At 42.0% G+C, this 12,921-nt stretch overlaps 1 protein-coding gene across 2 annotated transcripts; it reads right to left on the minus strand.

Moving 5' to 3' along the window:
* Window positions 1-1,049: 1,049 nt before the first annotated feature.
* RNASEH1 (ribonuclease H1) lies at window positions 1,050-10,531 on the minus strand. 2 transcript variants are annotated; one of them, XM_074581773.1, is made up of 8 exons: window positions 10,335-10,531; window positions 10,142-10,251; window positions 9,366-9,560; window positions 8,681-8,780; window positions 8,158-8,212; window positions 6,912-6,996; window positions 4,218-4,342; window positions 1,050-1,532 (listed from the first exon to the last, which is right to left on the minus strand). In XM_074581773.1, exons 1-8 carry the CDS (start codon window positions 10,442-10,444, stop codon window positions 1,446-1,448), a joined length of 867 nt encoding a protein of 288 aa, XP_074437874.1. In that variant the 5' UTR covers window positions 10,445-10,531; the 3' UTR covers window positions 1,050-1,445. The 2 variants fall into 2 exon arrangements, with proteins under 2 accessions (XP_074437874.1, XP_074437873.1); XM_074581772.1 differs by having other exon boundaries at window positions 9,366-9,563; window positions 10,335-10,494.
* Window positions 10,532-12,921: the final 2,390 nt, after the last annotated feature.

Raw genomic sequence — 12,921 nt, forward strand, 5'->3', positions numbered from 1 at the left:
AGGGATGATGAGGTGTTTTTCTTCAAGCCAAGCTTCTATTAGGATAAATAAATAAATGGATAATTCTGTGCATTATACACAAAGGAAGCAGAGGGGAAAATCTCATCAGTGCGCTACCTTACCCCTAGATCAGCTTCACTGCGCAGATTTGGACGAGAGATAACAAATAAACCCCTCCACTCATCTATTAACTACTAGCTAGCCAGTTTCCTCATTCTATCACAATTCACGTGACTCTAAACACATAAGAGCTCATACGTGGCCTCAGTAAAGATACTATAACGTGTAACAACTATTAAGAAATCAAACTTCAGCAGCTCTGCCATTCTGTATAGCAATTAACAAGTACCAAAAAAATGCGTGATTTCTAGCTTAAGCCCTAGTATTCAATGGTACGAAGGTACCACACAAATAAGCTGACAAAGATAACATACCAAACCTGTTTCCTCTTCCCATATAGATGCATAGAAAATAAAACTATGTTGATTACTGGTAATTACTCTCTAATTCAAGTGCACATTAGCCATTCCATTAATCTCATCATCGACTAGAAAAAAATGAAGTCAAACACTTGACATCCGGAAGATCTGGAGAAGCTGATCATCTTCTAGTTCCATTTCAGATAAAATGGCCAATTATTACCTTTGGGACAACACTGAAGAGGAACTAACAATGCTAATGAGAACCAGTATGCATAAAAAAATTACTTAATGGAAACAGGAAGCCAGAAACAAAGAGCTTGGACATTAAGCAGCTAGGGAGAACAGTAAAAATTTGTTGTTCAAGTTTGCCTATGACCTGGCTTTTTATTTTGTTCATGCTGCCTTGGAAAGTAAGCAACATTATAAAGAAATCTACAGATGCTGTAACCGATGATGCTGAGCCAGAGGTGAGCGTTACAAGCCCATCTGTAGAGAGGTTACTGCTAGTGCCAGAATGCCAAAGCATATTAATGGAGATCTCCGTGTTAAGTCACTGACCTCTTACCAAACCAACCAAGACCAAAGTCCCCTGATCCCCAACTGTTTTGGGCTGTTAATATACTCCTCTGTATAAAAAAAAAAATATATTTATTTCACTGAGAGGAAGATACAGAACACTTAGGATAAAGATTTAATATTACTTCTTCATAAGTCTGTCTTTATGGTGAATTCAGAAGTCTACATGACAGCTAAAAACACCAACCACGGCCCTTCAGTAAGATGGAGAAAAAAAGCAAACACTCTATATCATCAATTAAATATTGACTTGATTGTAAAACAAACATTACAGAAGAGAATGTGGTGGCTTTTTTTTCTCTCCCCAGAAGTTGGTATATGTTTAACACTTCAGGCCAGAAAGAAGTACAGTTCAAAGTTCAACTCCAAAACAATTCCAGCAGTTCAAGTTGTCACTGTGATGTTAGTCCTTTTCCTCCCACTGCAAGAGTCTCTGGTCCCAGTACATCATGACTTTTGTTTACTAGCTCCTTCTCTTGCTAGTCTATCGGCTTCTTCATTTCCTCGGAAGCCAGCATGACCGGGAATATGCATCTGTTAGGACAAAAGTATAGGAGCATTAGATATGCAAGAAATCAAGAAAAAAAGCACATACATGAAATTTGATTACGCAACACTCTTTCGTTCGTAGTAGGGTAGCACCTCTTTTGAGGCCCTCTCCTCACGCGTAGTCCTTGTGTGTTCTTCCCAGGAATGTTCATTGTCTCTCTTCCTCTAGGATAGTCTTGCCAAATTGTGAAAATCTTCATAAGAATCTGTCATGGTTTTGGCTGGATTGGCCAAGCAGAATGACAGATGGCCCTTCCCCCTCCCTCTCCTCAGAGAGGAAAGGAAGAGATAAGGAGATTTATGAGTTTAGAAAAAGAACTAAACTACTTTAATGAAAATAATAATAAATAAGAAAATAGTAAATAATAATAGAATAATAAAAATTAAAGAAAAAAAGAAGTATGCAATATATACAAAACAGTATCCAGCTCCTGTACGTCGCTGACTCCAGTCTGGGACTTCTTCCTGTGTCTGCTAGTGACGCGACTGTCATCCTGGGAGCTGGATACAGTTTTGTATATATTGTGAAGTGGGATTCGAACCCACACCTCCATGGGAGCAAGTGGATAAGGCTGCTAAGATCTTCCAGACAGATTTGGACTGGGAACATAAAGGTGATCTATTCTTAGCTTGGTGGGCCCATCGAGTCAATTTGCAGAGGTAAAAGCTACCCAGCTGGCCTTAGACATTGCTGATTGTTTTGATGTTCCTCAGTGGCTTAGTCAGTTAGAAGAGGCCCAGCTAAAAAGTAAAATTAGAAATCAGAAAATTGATTCTGTTTTACCTCAAACCAGGACAGAAGTAGTGAACTGGATAAGGACCACCTAACCTAGTCTTTCAGGAATGCAGAGAATAGCTCCAGCTCAAAATTCCCACTTTCAGAGAAGAACGGAAAACCTCTCTGCATGCACTGCTTAAACCAAGTTAATCTTTTCCCAGAAAGCCAGACACTTCTATGCTACTAACAGCCTTGGTGATTGTAGTGCTCACTTAGGATACAGAAAGAGGGTATGAAAAGAATCTCTCAGTTTTCAGATGTCTTAACTGTCCATCCTTCAATTAGGAACTGAAAACACTTTCAACCCTAAGCCCATCCTTGTCAGAAGTAAAAGTGGAGGAGTGTGAGGAGGAAGGAGAAGAAGAAAATCAGGCTTGCTGAGAGGGGATAAGCACGAAGCGTGTGCGAGACAGTATTAGGTTTACATGGCGTGGTTTTGGTAGCAGGTAGGGGGCTGCAGGGGTGGCTTGTGTGAAGACACGAGAGGCTGCCCCCACACCAGAGAGCGTCAATTCTAGCCGGCTCCAAAATGGACCCACTGCAAGACACAGCTGAGCCCATCTGCAAAGCTGGTGGCTTCTCTGTGATAACATATTTAAGAAAGGGTAAAAATGCTGCACAGAGGAGTGAAAATATGTGAGAGCATCAACTCTGCAGTCACCAAGGTCAAGGAAGAGGAGGGAGTAGGTGCTCCAGGCACCGGAGCAGAGATTCCCCTGCAGCCTGTGGAGAAGACCATGGTGAAGCTGGTTGTCCCCCTTCATCCCATGGGGGACACCACACCTCAAGAGGCAGATTACCACAACCAAGTGCTTGCATACATTTCTCCTCTTGAAATGAAACATCTTCCCAAGTTTAAGAGATTCTGATGTAATAAGTGTGCACAAAGCAACCATGTTTGTTTTGTTTTTTTTTTTAATTATATAAAATGCTCTAAGGACAGATGAACTTTGGTCTTAGTTTTAAATTTTTACACCTTCTACTCCTCAACAGACAATAGGAGTAACTATATAAAATCTAGTCAGCCTTTAAATTGGAGTTGCCAATTCTGGAACACAGAACAACATGCATGGAAGAATATCTGCAATAGGATTTCCCATTGAAAAAGAACAAATTAAACATCTATGCCATCCTGTTTTCTACGAAGTAAAGACAAGCTCAACAAATGTGCCATTAGAAGCCATGAAGTAAATGGTACGGAGATTTATTTCCAGAATCTGTAGTCTTATACCACAATTAGTGTAAAATTTAGAAGGGAGGGAGGGAAAATATCCCCTACAATGTTTAGCGCTGATGTTAGAGGTCACAGAAAAATACATTTTATCAGGAATACCTGTATAGAAGTTGTTTTACTTGTTTACTGGAGAGCTAAACAATTTAAATCTTAAAAATGGGTATTTTAAAGACCTTTCTGTGCCCAGTATTGGAAAAACACACACTTAAGGTACAGAGAAATAGAGTTAATTTATATGGGGTCATACTCTCTTAGTTTTCCCAGTTTAAAGACACTCATGTGACTGAATTACACCAACAAACCAGCATCTTAAGACTTCTGAAAAGCAAATCCATAAATTAAGCTAAGACACAGTTACATTTTAAGCTTAGATTTCCAGGAACAGAAGTTTCATCTACTAACAGTACTGACAAACTAAAAATAATTATTGCAGGCATTTTCTAAGTAGCAACAAGGGATACCAAACAAATAAAATCCTGGTTCCAAGAGCCTAGAATATGTTGCTTATTTGCTTTAAATAAAACAAGTAGTTTCCTGGTATTTATGTTTTTACTTATGAATGTACAATATTATGCTCTATAAAATTCTTTGTTACGGCATAAGTTTTTACAAGGAGCATGTTTAAGCTATCATTAAGAATAAGAAATGAGGTGCTTACCCACTGAATTTCTATGCCTTTTGATAGATTATCAAGTCTTTCAAAATCTTCTTTATTTATTACACTTCCTCCCGAACTCGTTCTCCAGCCATTTGTTTTCCAGTTGTCAACCCAGCTCGTAATACCTATGCAAATACCATAAAAACATTATTAAAGAAGCAAGGATCAAGACAGAGCAAACAGCCTTTTAACAAGACATTAACTCTGTACAAAGTCTCAGGCAAAGACATCAGAGATAGAAGATATTCCTGTCTGCTTCTCTATTATTGTCTTTCAGGATTGTATTTTTCCATTATTACTTGAATTACCTGACCATGTTTTCCTGAACAGATATTTAATTTAAAGACTACAATCTTATATACACATTACAAACAAAATTACAACATGAACTTCAAATAAACTGAAGCTAAGGATTTGCTTGATGGTGCAGTCAGCTAGAACAATTCCACAGCTTGCTTTGTTTTGAGAAATTGAGGAGACATACATGCACAGAGGAAAAACCAATGGCCACCTGACTTCTTGCTTCTGCAGGCTAAACAGAATCCTTCAGAGGAGGACCATGTAAGCAGATTTCTACAGAACAAGATCGAACATTCTGGCCAGCCCTTGCAGGCCCAAAAATTTACTATATTGCTCCTTAAATAAGGATTTATTTATTTATTTAAGTACCTTTGCCGGTCTCAACAATGTAAGACATCCTTACTCCTTTCCCAACAAACAGACCTGAACCAAACAGAGAATCACCAACCTTACACACAAAACCTCCTAGAAAACAAACCAAACCACATCCATTTGTACCTAACCACAAGCCTCCTTCTCCGGTATTTTAAAAACTCCTAGACACATTTACAAAATATGTGTGATCAAAGCTGAGTGGAACCTGCACCTCAGTGACCCAAAATGCAAAAAAAAGCAAAACCAGAGACTAAGACACTGCACCTAGAGATTCTTCTTCTCCTCCCTTGTATTTACACGTCATACCTAAGTTTAACAGGAATTTTACCCAACACAGCAACTTTTCATCCTTCATAACACCAGTTTCACAGACAAGATAGTATAGACATTTGTCCCATAAAGCAAAGAACTGCAAAGATGTTTCTTTACTCCTTAATATTTTGAACAACTTGCTTCTTGCAACAAGTTAGGCACTTAGATTCTATTGATCAGCATGCAACATCCAGTCCTGAAGAGCAGAGACTCTTCCTTTTACTCTTCCCTTTTTCAGAATGATGCTGGCAGAGACTAAAAAAAACCCCACAAACAAGAAGGAAAAAAAACCAACATCAAACCAACACACATATTCTGCCCCTATAGGAAATGCTATACCTAAATCTTTTGGGGAAAATAAGCTACTCAAATGAGAGATTTGAGATGATCCTTAGTGAGAAGCAATGGAAAATTCCTTGAAGTTGTCTCTTAACATTTACTGTCCCTTCCTCAATTTACAAACTAGAATCAGGAAGACAGAGCACAAGCCGTTGACAGTTTTCACTTCTGGATGAAACCTTTTTCATGCACATGCAAGCTAACGTAATTTGAAACAAGCAGCGAGTGACAGCTCCAGCAACTTCTTCCTTGACTAGAAGTCACTTGTTCCTACTCAGTAGCTTTCTGTCCTTTCTAGGGTATTGCTATTTAAGGTGACATTGGAGTTTTTCAAGGTAAGTTTTGTTTTATTTCTAAACATGAGCCACATGAAAAAGGAAAAAAAAAATAAAATGATGCTCTTCCTTCATATTCCTCCACTTTCAGGAATCGGGGGGGGCTTCTGGAAAGCAGAGTGACTTATTTGGAGGAAAGATATACAGATTTTTAACTTACAAACCATTTATTTGCAATGAAACAAATAATTACTTTCAATGTTAGCATTCAAGTATAGGAAGATACTCACATCTCCCCCCACCCTCTCTCAAAAAAAAAAAAATCATTTAAGTGTGAAAGAGCAACATTTAATTTTCAGTCAAAAGTTCCAAAAGTTTTTGTTTGAAGTTATTTAAAAAAAAAAAACCTCCTAAGTGATCTGGAAACAGCTAACACAGGTACTCCCTCTGTAAAAGTCAGAAATACAAAGAAATACTTAGGCAGTTCAGAATTATCACAGGAGAAACAGATGAAGATCTGGGGGGAGGGGGAAGAAACATTCAGAAATTACATGTTACTGTCTGCTTCATGTGGTATTTCTAGGAAATAAAATATTTTCCAAATCTTTGGATGAAGGTGAAACCTCAAATACACACTCTAAGCATATATCATCTCTGGCTAGTCTTCTAGTCTAGCCTGAAATTCTGGAAGTGTCTACATGTGAAAAGTAAGGAAAGTTGAATATACTCCATGTTTGTGTATTAAGACAACCTCTCCAATCCAAACAAAACAAAACCAAATCCTACAGGGTCACTACACTAACTCCTAAGTACTTTCCTGAGCACATCCTTAACAGAGGATACACGAACAACATTTTTTCTAGACTGAATACTGAATGCCTTAAGATAAAAATCCTTTAGTTACTTCTGTCATTCTTTACAGGCACTTTCTCTCTACTTGTATTTCATTCGGTTAGCAATTGATCCCTGCAGTATTCTGAAGTCTTTCCCCAGGCAGTCATGAGTATTGAAATTATGCATTCTCTTCCTTATATTCCTCTCCATCATGTGCAGTGTGTCTTTAAGAATCAGGAAAATAAAATTATTAACTTACCATTAATAGTGAACTTGCTATCAGTGTAGATAATTAGTTTCTTGATGTTTTGACTCTTTGCTTGCTCTATTGCTTTGCAGGCTGCCTTAAGAACATGTCAATAGAATCACAGTTCAGAATGGTATTTTGAACACATGCAATTAAATAACCCAAGTACCTGATGCTAACACAGAACTACAAAGAATATTACTGTAAGTTGTCCATTGATGTGCGTCAACATGCTTTAGAACAGAGGTTTCCAAAATTATGCATGCAGATGGCTACTTAATGCATTGGGCAAACAGAAAGCCACTTACGTTTCACTGGCAAAAAAACCCCACGAACATTCTGATGCTCAATCCTGTACTGCAGGAGCAGCTCTGCCCAGTTTCCTAACTTTCCTAACTATCCTCTACCAACTGCCTAAAACATCAAGTTTTACGCATTTTCTCCATAACTTTGGGAAGCAAAGATTCGTACCCGTTCCAACAGTCTGGAACCCCTAGAAGTTTGGGGTTTTGTTTTGATTTTTTTTTTGGGGGGCGTTTTTAGCGCTATAAAATACAGTGAGAAGTGGCTGGGTCTGGATGTAGAACTGAAAAGCTCTCTAGTGACAAGTTCGACCCCGGCACACCACCATCACTCCCACTTGTCCCTCACTAAAATGAGCTTCCTGTACTTTTTAAGCAGATCAATTCCCCATTTCAGTTTATCTCCAAACACACAGTGCAGGATAGCAGCAGTACCAGAATTAAGATGAGGTGAGAATGGAAGACTAAGTCTGCCATTGCCAACAGAAGTTTACCTCAGAAGTAACGGAAGTTACTCCTGAGAGCCTAGAATTGTTTGTTGTATTTATCTAAGGAATACGATAGGAATAATCTAAGGAATCCATCCTATCACAATAAGAAGTCATTTCTCCTCTTAACCACTTCTCAGCAGCCCTCACCCCAAGATCCGAGACATACACGTTAAAAATGCAAAGGATACTATATAGATTCAGGCTTTCCTAACGCAAGGCTGTTCTAAATAGCTGTGCCTGGCCTAATGATATTTGGTGATTCCCAAGGTGAATTACTCCTTGTTCAAAAACAATAAAGACCAATAGAACTTGAAGAGAACGATTAATTTCAAGTCATTGCTCCTGATATTTTGTGTACTTCCCCCACATCTCCGTAAGTGGTTGCTGAAGGCCAGAGTTGAAATAGTCATGAGTGTGCTATTGCGGTCTAACATGCAGAAGCATTTTAGGACATTTACTACTTACATGTATTTCAGCTCTTTGATTCGTCTGCCGTCCAGGAAGCCTTTCACTGATATTTCTGTGTTTGAGGAATGAATAGTAGATTAGTTACCCAAAATATTCAGAGTGCTGTACAATGACTACATATTAGAAAAACAGACACAAGAATTCTAATTCTGCTTTTATACAGGAGGATGAACAAAAATTCGACCTCTAACTTGATCTGCTTAGTGCAACCTGCATGTATGGACCTTACAACAATACACGGTTTCTTTTGTCGGCTTCTGTGCACACCTATTTTAAAACTTTCTGCGTCACTTTAATTATCGCTGCAGCCCCTAAAAGTAGTATTTCCAATTGATTTTACCCACATTCTTACCTCCTAGAGAAGCTGATCTCTCTTTTCCCCTCAGTAACTCACTAGTCTTATAGCACTGTCATTAAAAGTCTCAAAAGTTTCACATTCAAAAGGAGACTGACATTGTAAAATACACATAAAACAAATATTAGTGCCTATTAAAAAAAAAAAATCCAGCCAGCTACTTACAAAGGGTGGCCTGGTCCCCAGTAGACACCTATTCCAGCACGTGCCCTATTACGTCCGTTACCTGAGCAACAACCATCTGTATAAACAACTGCAAAGTCACCTACAAAAGAATCACCAAAAGCAGAAGTTCAAGCACTCCTTCGAGGACACAGTCTCTCCAAGCAGAAAGAAATGCCTGCCAGCAGATTAATCCCCCAAACTTCCATCCCCAGAGAGCCCTTCAAAACATTAACTAGAGAAGCCATGTACATTAGTAATGCAGAACACCAGAAGTCCCGCTGCAGCTTCACACCCTCACTGCTCCCAGATCAGTCGGCCTCAAGAAGCATCTCTGCCCCATGTTCCATATTCTCACTACAATTTCTGCCTTCTTCAGTCAACTTTAAAACTTCACAGTTACATCTGTATTTAAACAGTCTGTAATCCGGACGCATATAAAATCACACCTATAATGACCAGATTAAGCTATATATTGATACCAGTCAAAGGCAGTTAACACTGCATGGAAAGACAATATGAGCAAATATATCACAGCTCACATTTACATTTTAAAAAGAAATAACGTTACATGGGCCTTGGTGCTGCCATACACAAACATCCTTAAAGCTTTCTCACAATTACACTGGTTATTTACGAAAGAGTACAAAGAACTCAAAAGAAATACAGGAATAATGAAAGAGCATACCCATATATGAAAACTTATCTTCACTGACTGTTGGCGCTGAGTATACTTCATCCTGTTTTACACGCTTTGCAACGTGTTCCTCATTTGCAGACTGTTCATATGGCCTTTTGCATGTATTGCAACACAAGACATTTATTTCTGGTTCCTCTCTCTGGCTGCTGTTTTCCTGTGTTACAGCTGGAGGACTGTGTGCCCCTTCAAAAAAAAAAAAAAAAAAAGACGACGACAAAAAATTCGACTACATACAAGACCCAATTTCATTTGAAACGACTGCTTCTAAAGACAACAGCTGTTATCACCTATCAGCAATGCTGATCTGTTAAACTGACACCACTCCAAGCCATTATGGAAGAAAACATTATAGCATACACCGGTCGTTCTTGATCTGAGATCAAATGGCAGCGGAGACACAAACACACACACGTAACGGCCCTTACAACGGACAGGATACAGGCGATGGTCTCCAAGCACCTACAGAAACACTCCCTTTGCATCTTTGCACAGTCGCATCCATGGCAGCGCCCGGAGGGCCGGGACACGGCCGCACTTACCGCTGCGGTGTTCCCCAGTTACCAGACCTCCGGAAAAGGAGGACGAAGACAAACCCAAGCTGCTACCCACGGCTAGGCCAGAAGCCGCAGTGTTTAATGCAGACGCCGGGCGGCTGTGCCACAGCGCGGCCTCCCTGCCTGCCTGCCTGCCTGCCTGCCTCCCTCCCCGGCGGGCCGCCCTGCCCTCCCGCCCGGGCGGGCGGAGGCGAGGGGAAGACGAGCTACCTGCCGGCTCGGGCGGCTGCTGCCCCACAAAGGCCCAGGCGTCCTTCTCGGTGGCGAACTTCTTGAACCTGGCGGAGGGGAACTTGTTCACTTGCTCCTGACACTCCGCCCTGCAACACAGGGGGCGGGGGGTGAGGCTGGCCCGGGGCCGGCTCCCCCCCCACTCCGGCGCTACCCCGGCCGCGGCCCTTACCAAGTGCGGTAGACGCCCGTCCGCCGGCCCTTGCGCACCGCGTAGAACATGCTGTCACCCTTGGAGACAAAACAGGAGTGACTGAGCACCGCCACCAGCCACCGCAACATGGCGCAGTCCCGCCGCCATCCGCGCCCCCACCCCGCCGCTCCCCCCGCGCCTGCCACACCCCGCCGCCGCCGGGCCGCCGCCGCGCGCGCTCCCCGCCCCTTCCCGCGCATGCGCGGCGGGGGCTCCCCTACGGGCCGCGAGAGGGGCCGAAATGACTGGAAAAGCACCGGGTTTTCCTCCGTAGTTTTAAAAGCCGTCTAAATCAGGTTTTGCTTTGGGAGGGGCGGCACGAGGTGTGTGAGGTCGCGGCAGTTTACACCAGCTCCTCACGCTGAAGGCCCCAGGAGTGAAGTCTCTCAGGTGCCCTCAGCTGAAGGCCTCCCCTGGCAGCGCTCATGGCCGTCCCCGTCCAGCTGTCAGCTCTGGTGGCTTCTTGGGCCCTAAGGAGTCGTTAAAACACATGGGGCACCAGCCGGGAGGGAAGGTAGCGTTTGCCCTTCCTGGCTTAGAATCATAGAATGGTTTAGGTTGGAAGGGACCTTAAAGATCATCTAGTTCCAACCCCCTGCCATGGGCAGGGACACCTCCCACTAGACCAGGCTGCTCAAAGCCCCATCCAGCCTGGCCTTGAACACTTCCAGGGATGGGGCATCCACAGTTTCCCTGGGCAACCTGTTCCAGTGCCTCACCACCCCCACAGTAAAGAATTTCTTCCTCATACTAATCTAAATCTACCGTCTTTCAGTTTGAAGCCATTACCCCTTGTTCTATCACTACACTCCCTTGTAAAAAGTCCCTCTCCAGTTTTCCTGTAGGCTCCCTTCAGATACTTGGAAAGCTGCTATAACGTTTCTCTGGAGTCTTCTCTTCCCAGGCTTGAGAGCATCTGAAAGATGGTATAAGCATCAAAATACTTGGTACATTCAAAAATCTAAAGCTGAAGAAGGTCATTAAACTGGTTCTCATCCTCCTATTTAAATCAAGGGCTGCTGGTAAGTGTGTTCCGGCTGAGCCTCTGACCGTGATGTCCTCTGAAGTAACGCGGACCACATTGCCCAAACAGCTTAAAGTCCAAACTGTTGCCAGCTGCAACCTGCTGTCACGTCTCCTTGTGTTGGGAGCATCCTGTACTGGGAGACCAAAGCCTGCAGGTCTGGGTACGTGCTGATTTCAGCCCCTCAACCGAGCTGCTTATGATGAGATCAATGTATAGAAGATGGGGGCACCAGTATGGCCTCCAGAAACAGCCCAATGTATATACGCCACTGCATTTTCAGCTGCTGGGTGTCCCTTGTAGCTCTTACACGGATGTATTGGGACACAGCCAACCTCAAGATGCCACAGCCATTGTGCGCTGTAGTCAGATTTACAAGGGTGGCCTAGTAAAATGCCAGGAATGTAAAACACTGGCATTGATTTTGCCTTCCATTGCAAAAACAACAACAAGGTTCAACATTACTGTGCGTATCAGTTGCATGACACCTCTCTAAAAAAAACCCAGAGATCTTATGCATTTGACAGGCCTTGGTGGAATACACAAACAATTTGGTCAGGGTTGTATCAGAATATAATTGTTGCATTTTTCTTGCTTCTTCCAACATATTCATGAGACTTCATATTACTCTTACAAAATGCTTCTGTCTGATTTTCTCCAATCAAGATTATTTACATTAATTATCTCTGTAAAGGTTTCTACTGAGACTCAGGCTTTTCACTACTTCCTGCCTGTGACACTTGTATGTTATTGCTCTTGGTTAGCTTTTCTTTTAATTATGGTCTTCTATAGCAAATGGACTTCTTATTCCTTACAGTTTTACACATTTATATTACTCATGGTCTTCTTTGGGCAACGCATACTAAAGGTGCAATGAGCAGTAAGTGATGGGGAAAGAAAAGACCTTCTGTTATGCTCATTAATTCTCTCGTTGAACAGACAGATTCATACATCCAATTTACATGCAAGGACTGAACAGTAACTCTACTGCTGTCATGATCAACATGCGGAGCTCAGATTCAAACCGAAATAAAAGAACTTTTGAAGTCAGCTGAGTACCATACAGATTACCTTCACTGCGTTTTCTCCCAGTTGGTAAAACTGAGGCTGCGTATCATCAGCCAGCCCGACCTTTACTGCTGCATATCCCTTGGTGACTTTTCCTTCTTGTTGTGCTGCAGTGGCAGGACAGACGGATCCCTTTCCTCGTGTGACAGCTGGCATTTTTACTACTTTGCCATTTAGCACTGCTAGGCTAAGTGATACCTCTGCCTCCTTCATGGTACATGCCCTCTGGTTGCTGTAGCACCAGTGGATTTGTGGTGTTTTCCAGTCAGCCTGGGGCAGGGAGGACGTTTCAGACTCTGTAACTCACAGTTTAGTGGAATGAGTGAAAAAACTCACCAAGAAGTAAAACATTTAGTCCCCACCTGCAAAGCTGAAGGGTACAGTCACAAAAGCTCTCCTCATCTGAATACAGAATAATATAAATGTGTATATGGATAGGACTTGAAGAGGGTTTCATAAATGATTCAGCACTTG

Source organism: Larus michahellis, chromosome 3 (genome assembly GCF_964199755.1).
Source record: "Larus michahellis chromosome 3, bLarMic1.1, whole genome shotgun sequence".
NCBI classification, from domain to species: Eukaryota; Metazoa; Chordata; class Aves; order Charadriiformes; family Laridae; genus Larus; species Larus michahellis.

Excerpts from the sequence above, each read along its gene's own strand:
- RNASEH1 (XM_074581772.1), bottom strand. The coding sequence starts at position 10,444 with ATGTTGCGGTGGCTGGTGGCGGTGCTCAGTCACTCCTGTTTTGTCTCC. Across the intron at positions 8,781-9,365 it reads AGATAAGTTTTCATATATGG|GTGACTTTGCAGTTGTTTAT; the intron begins GTATGCTCTTTC and ends ATTCTTTTGTAG. Across the intron at positions 6,997-8,157 it reads ATCAAAGAGCTGAAATACAT|GCAGCCTGCAAAGCAATAGA; the intron begins GTAAGTAGTAAA and ends CATGTTCTTAAG.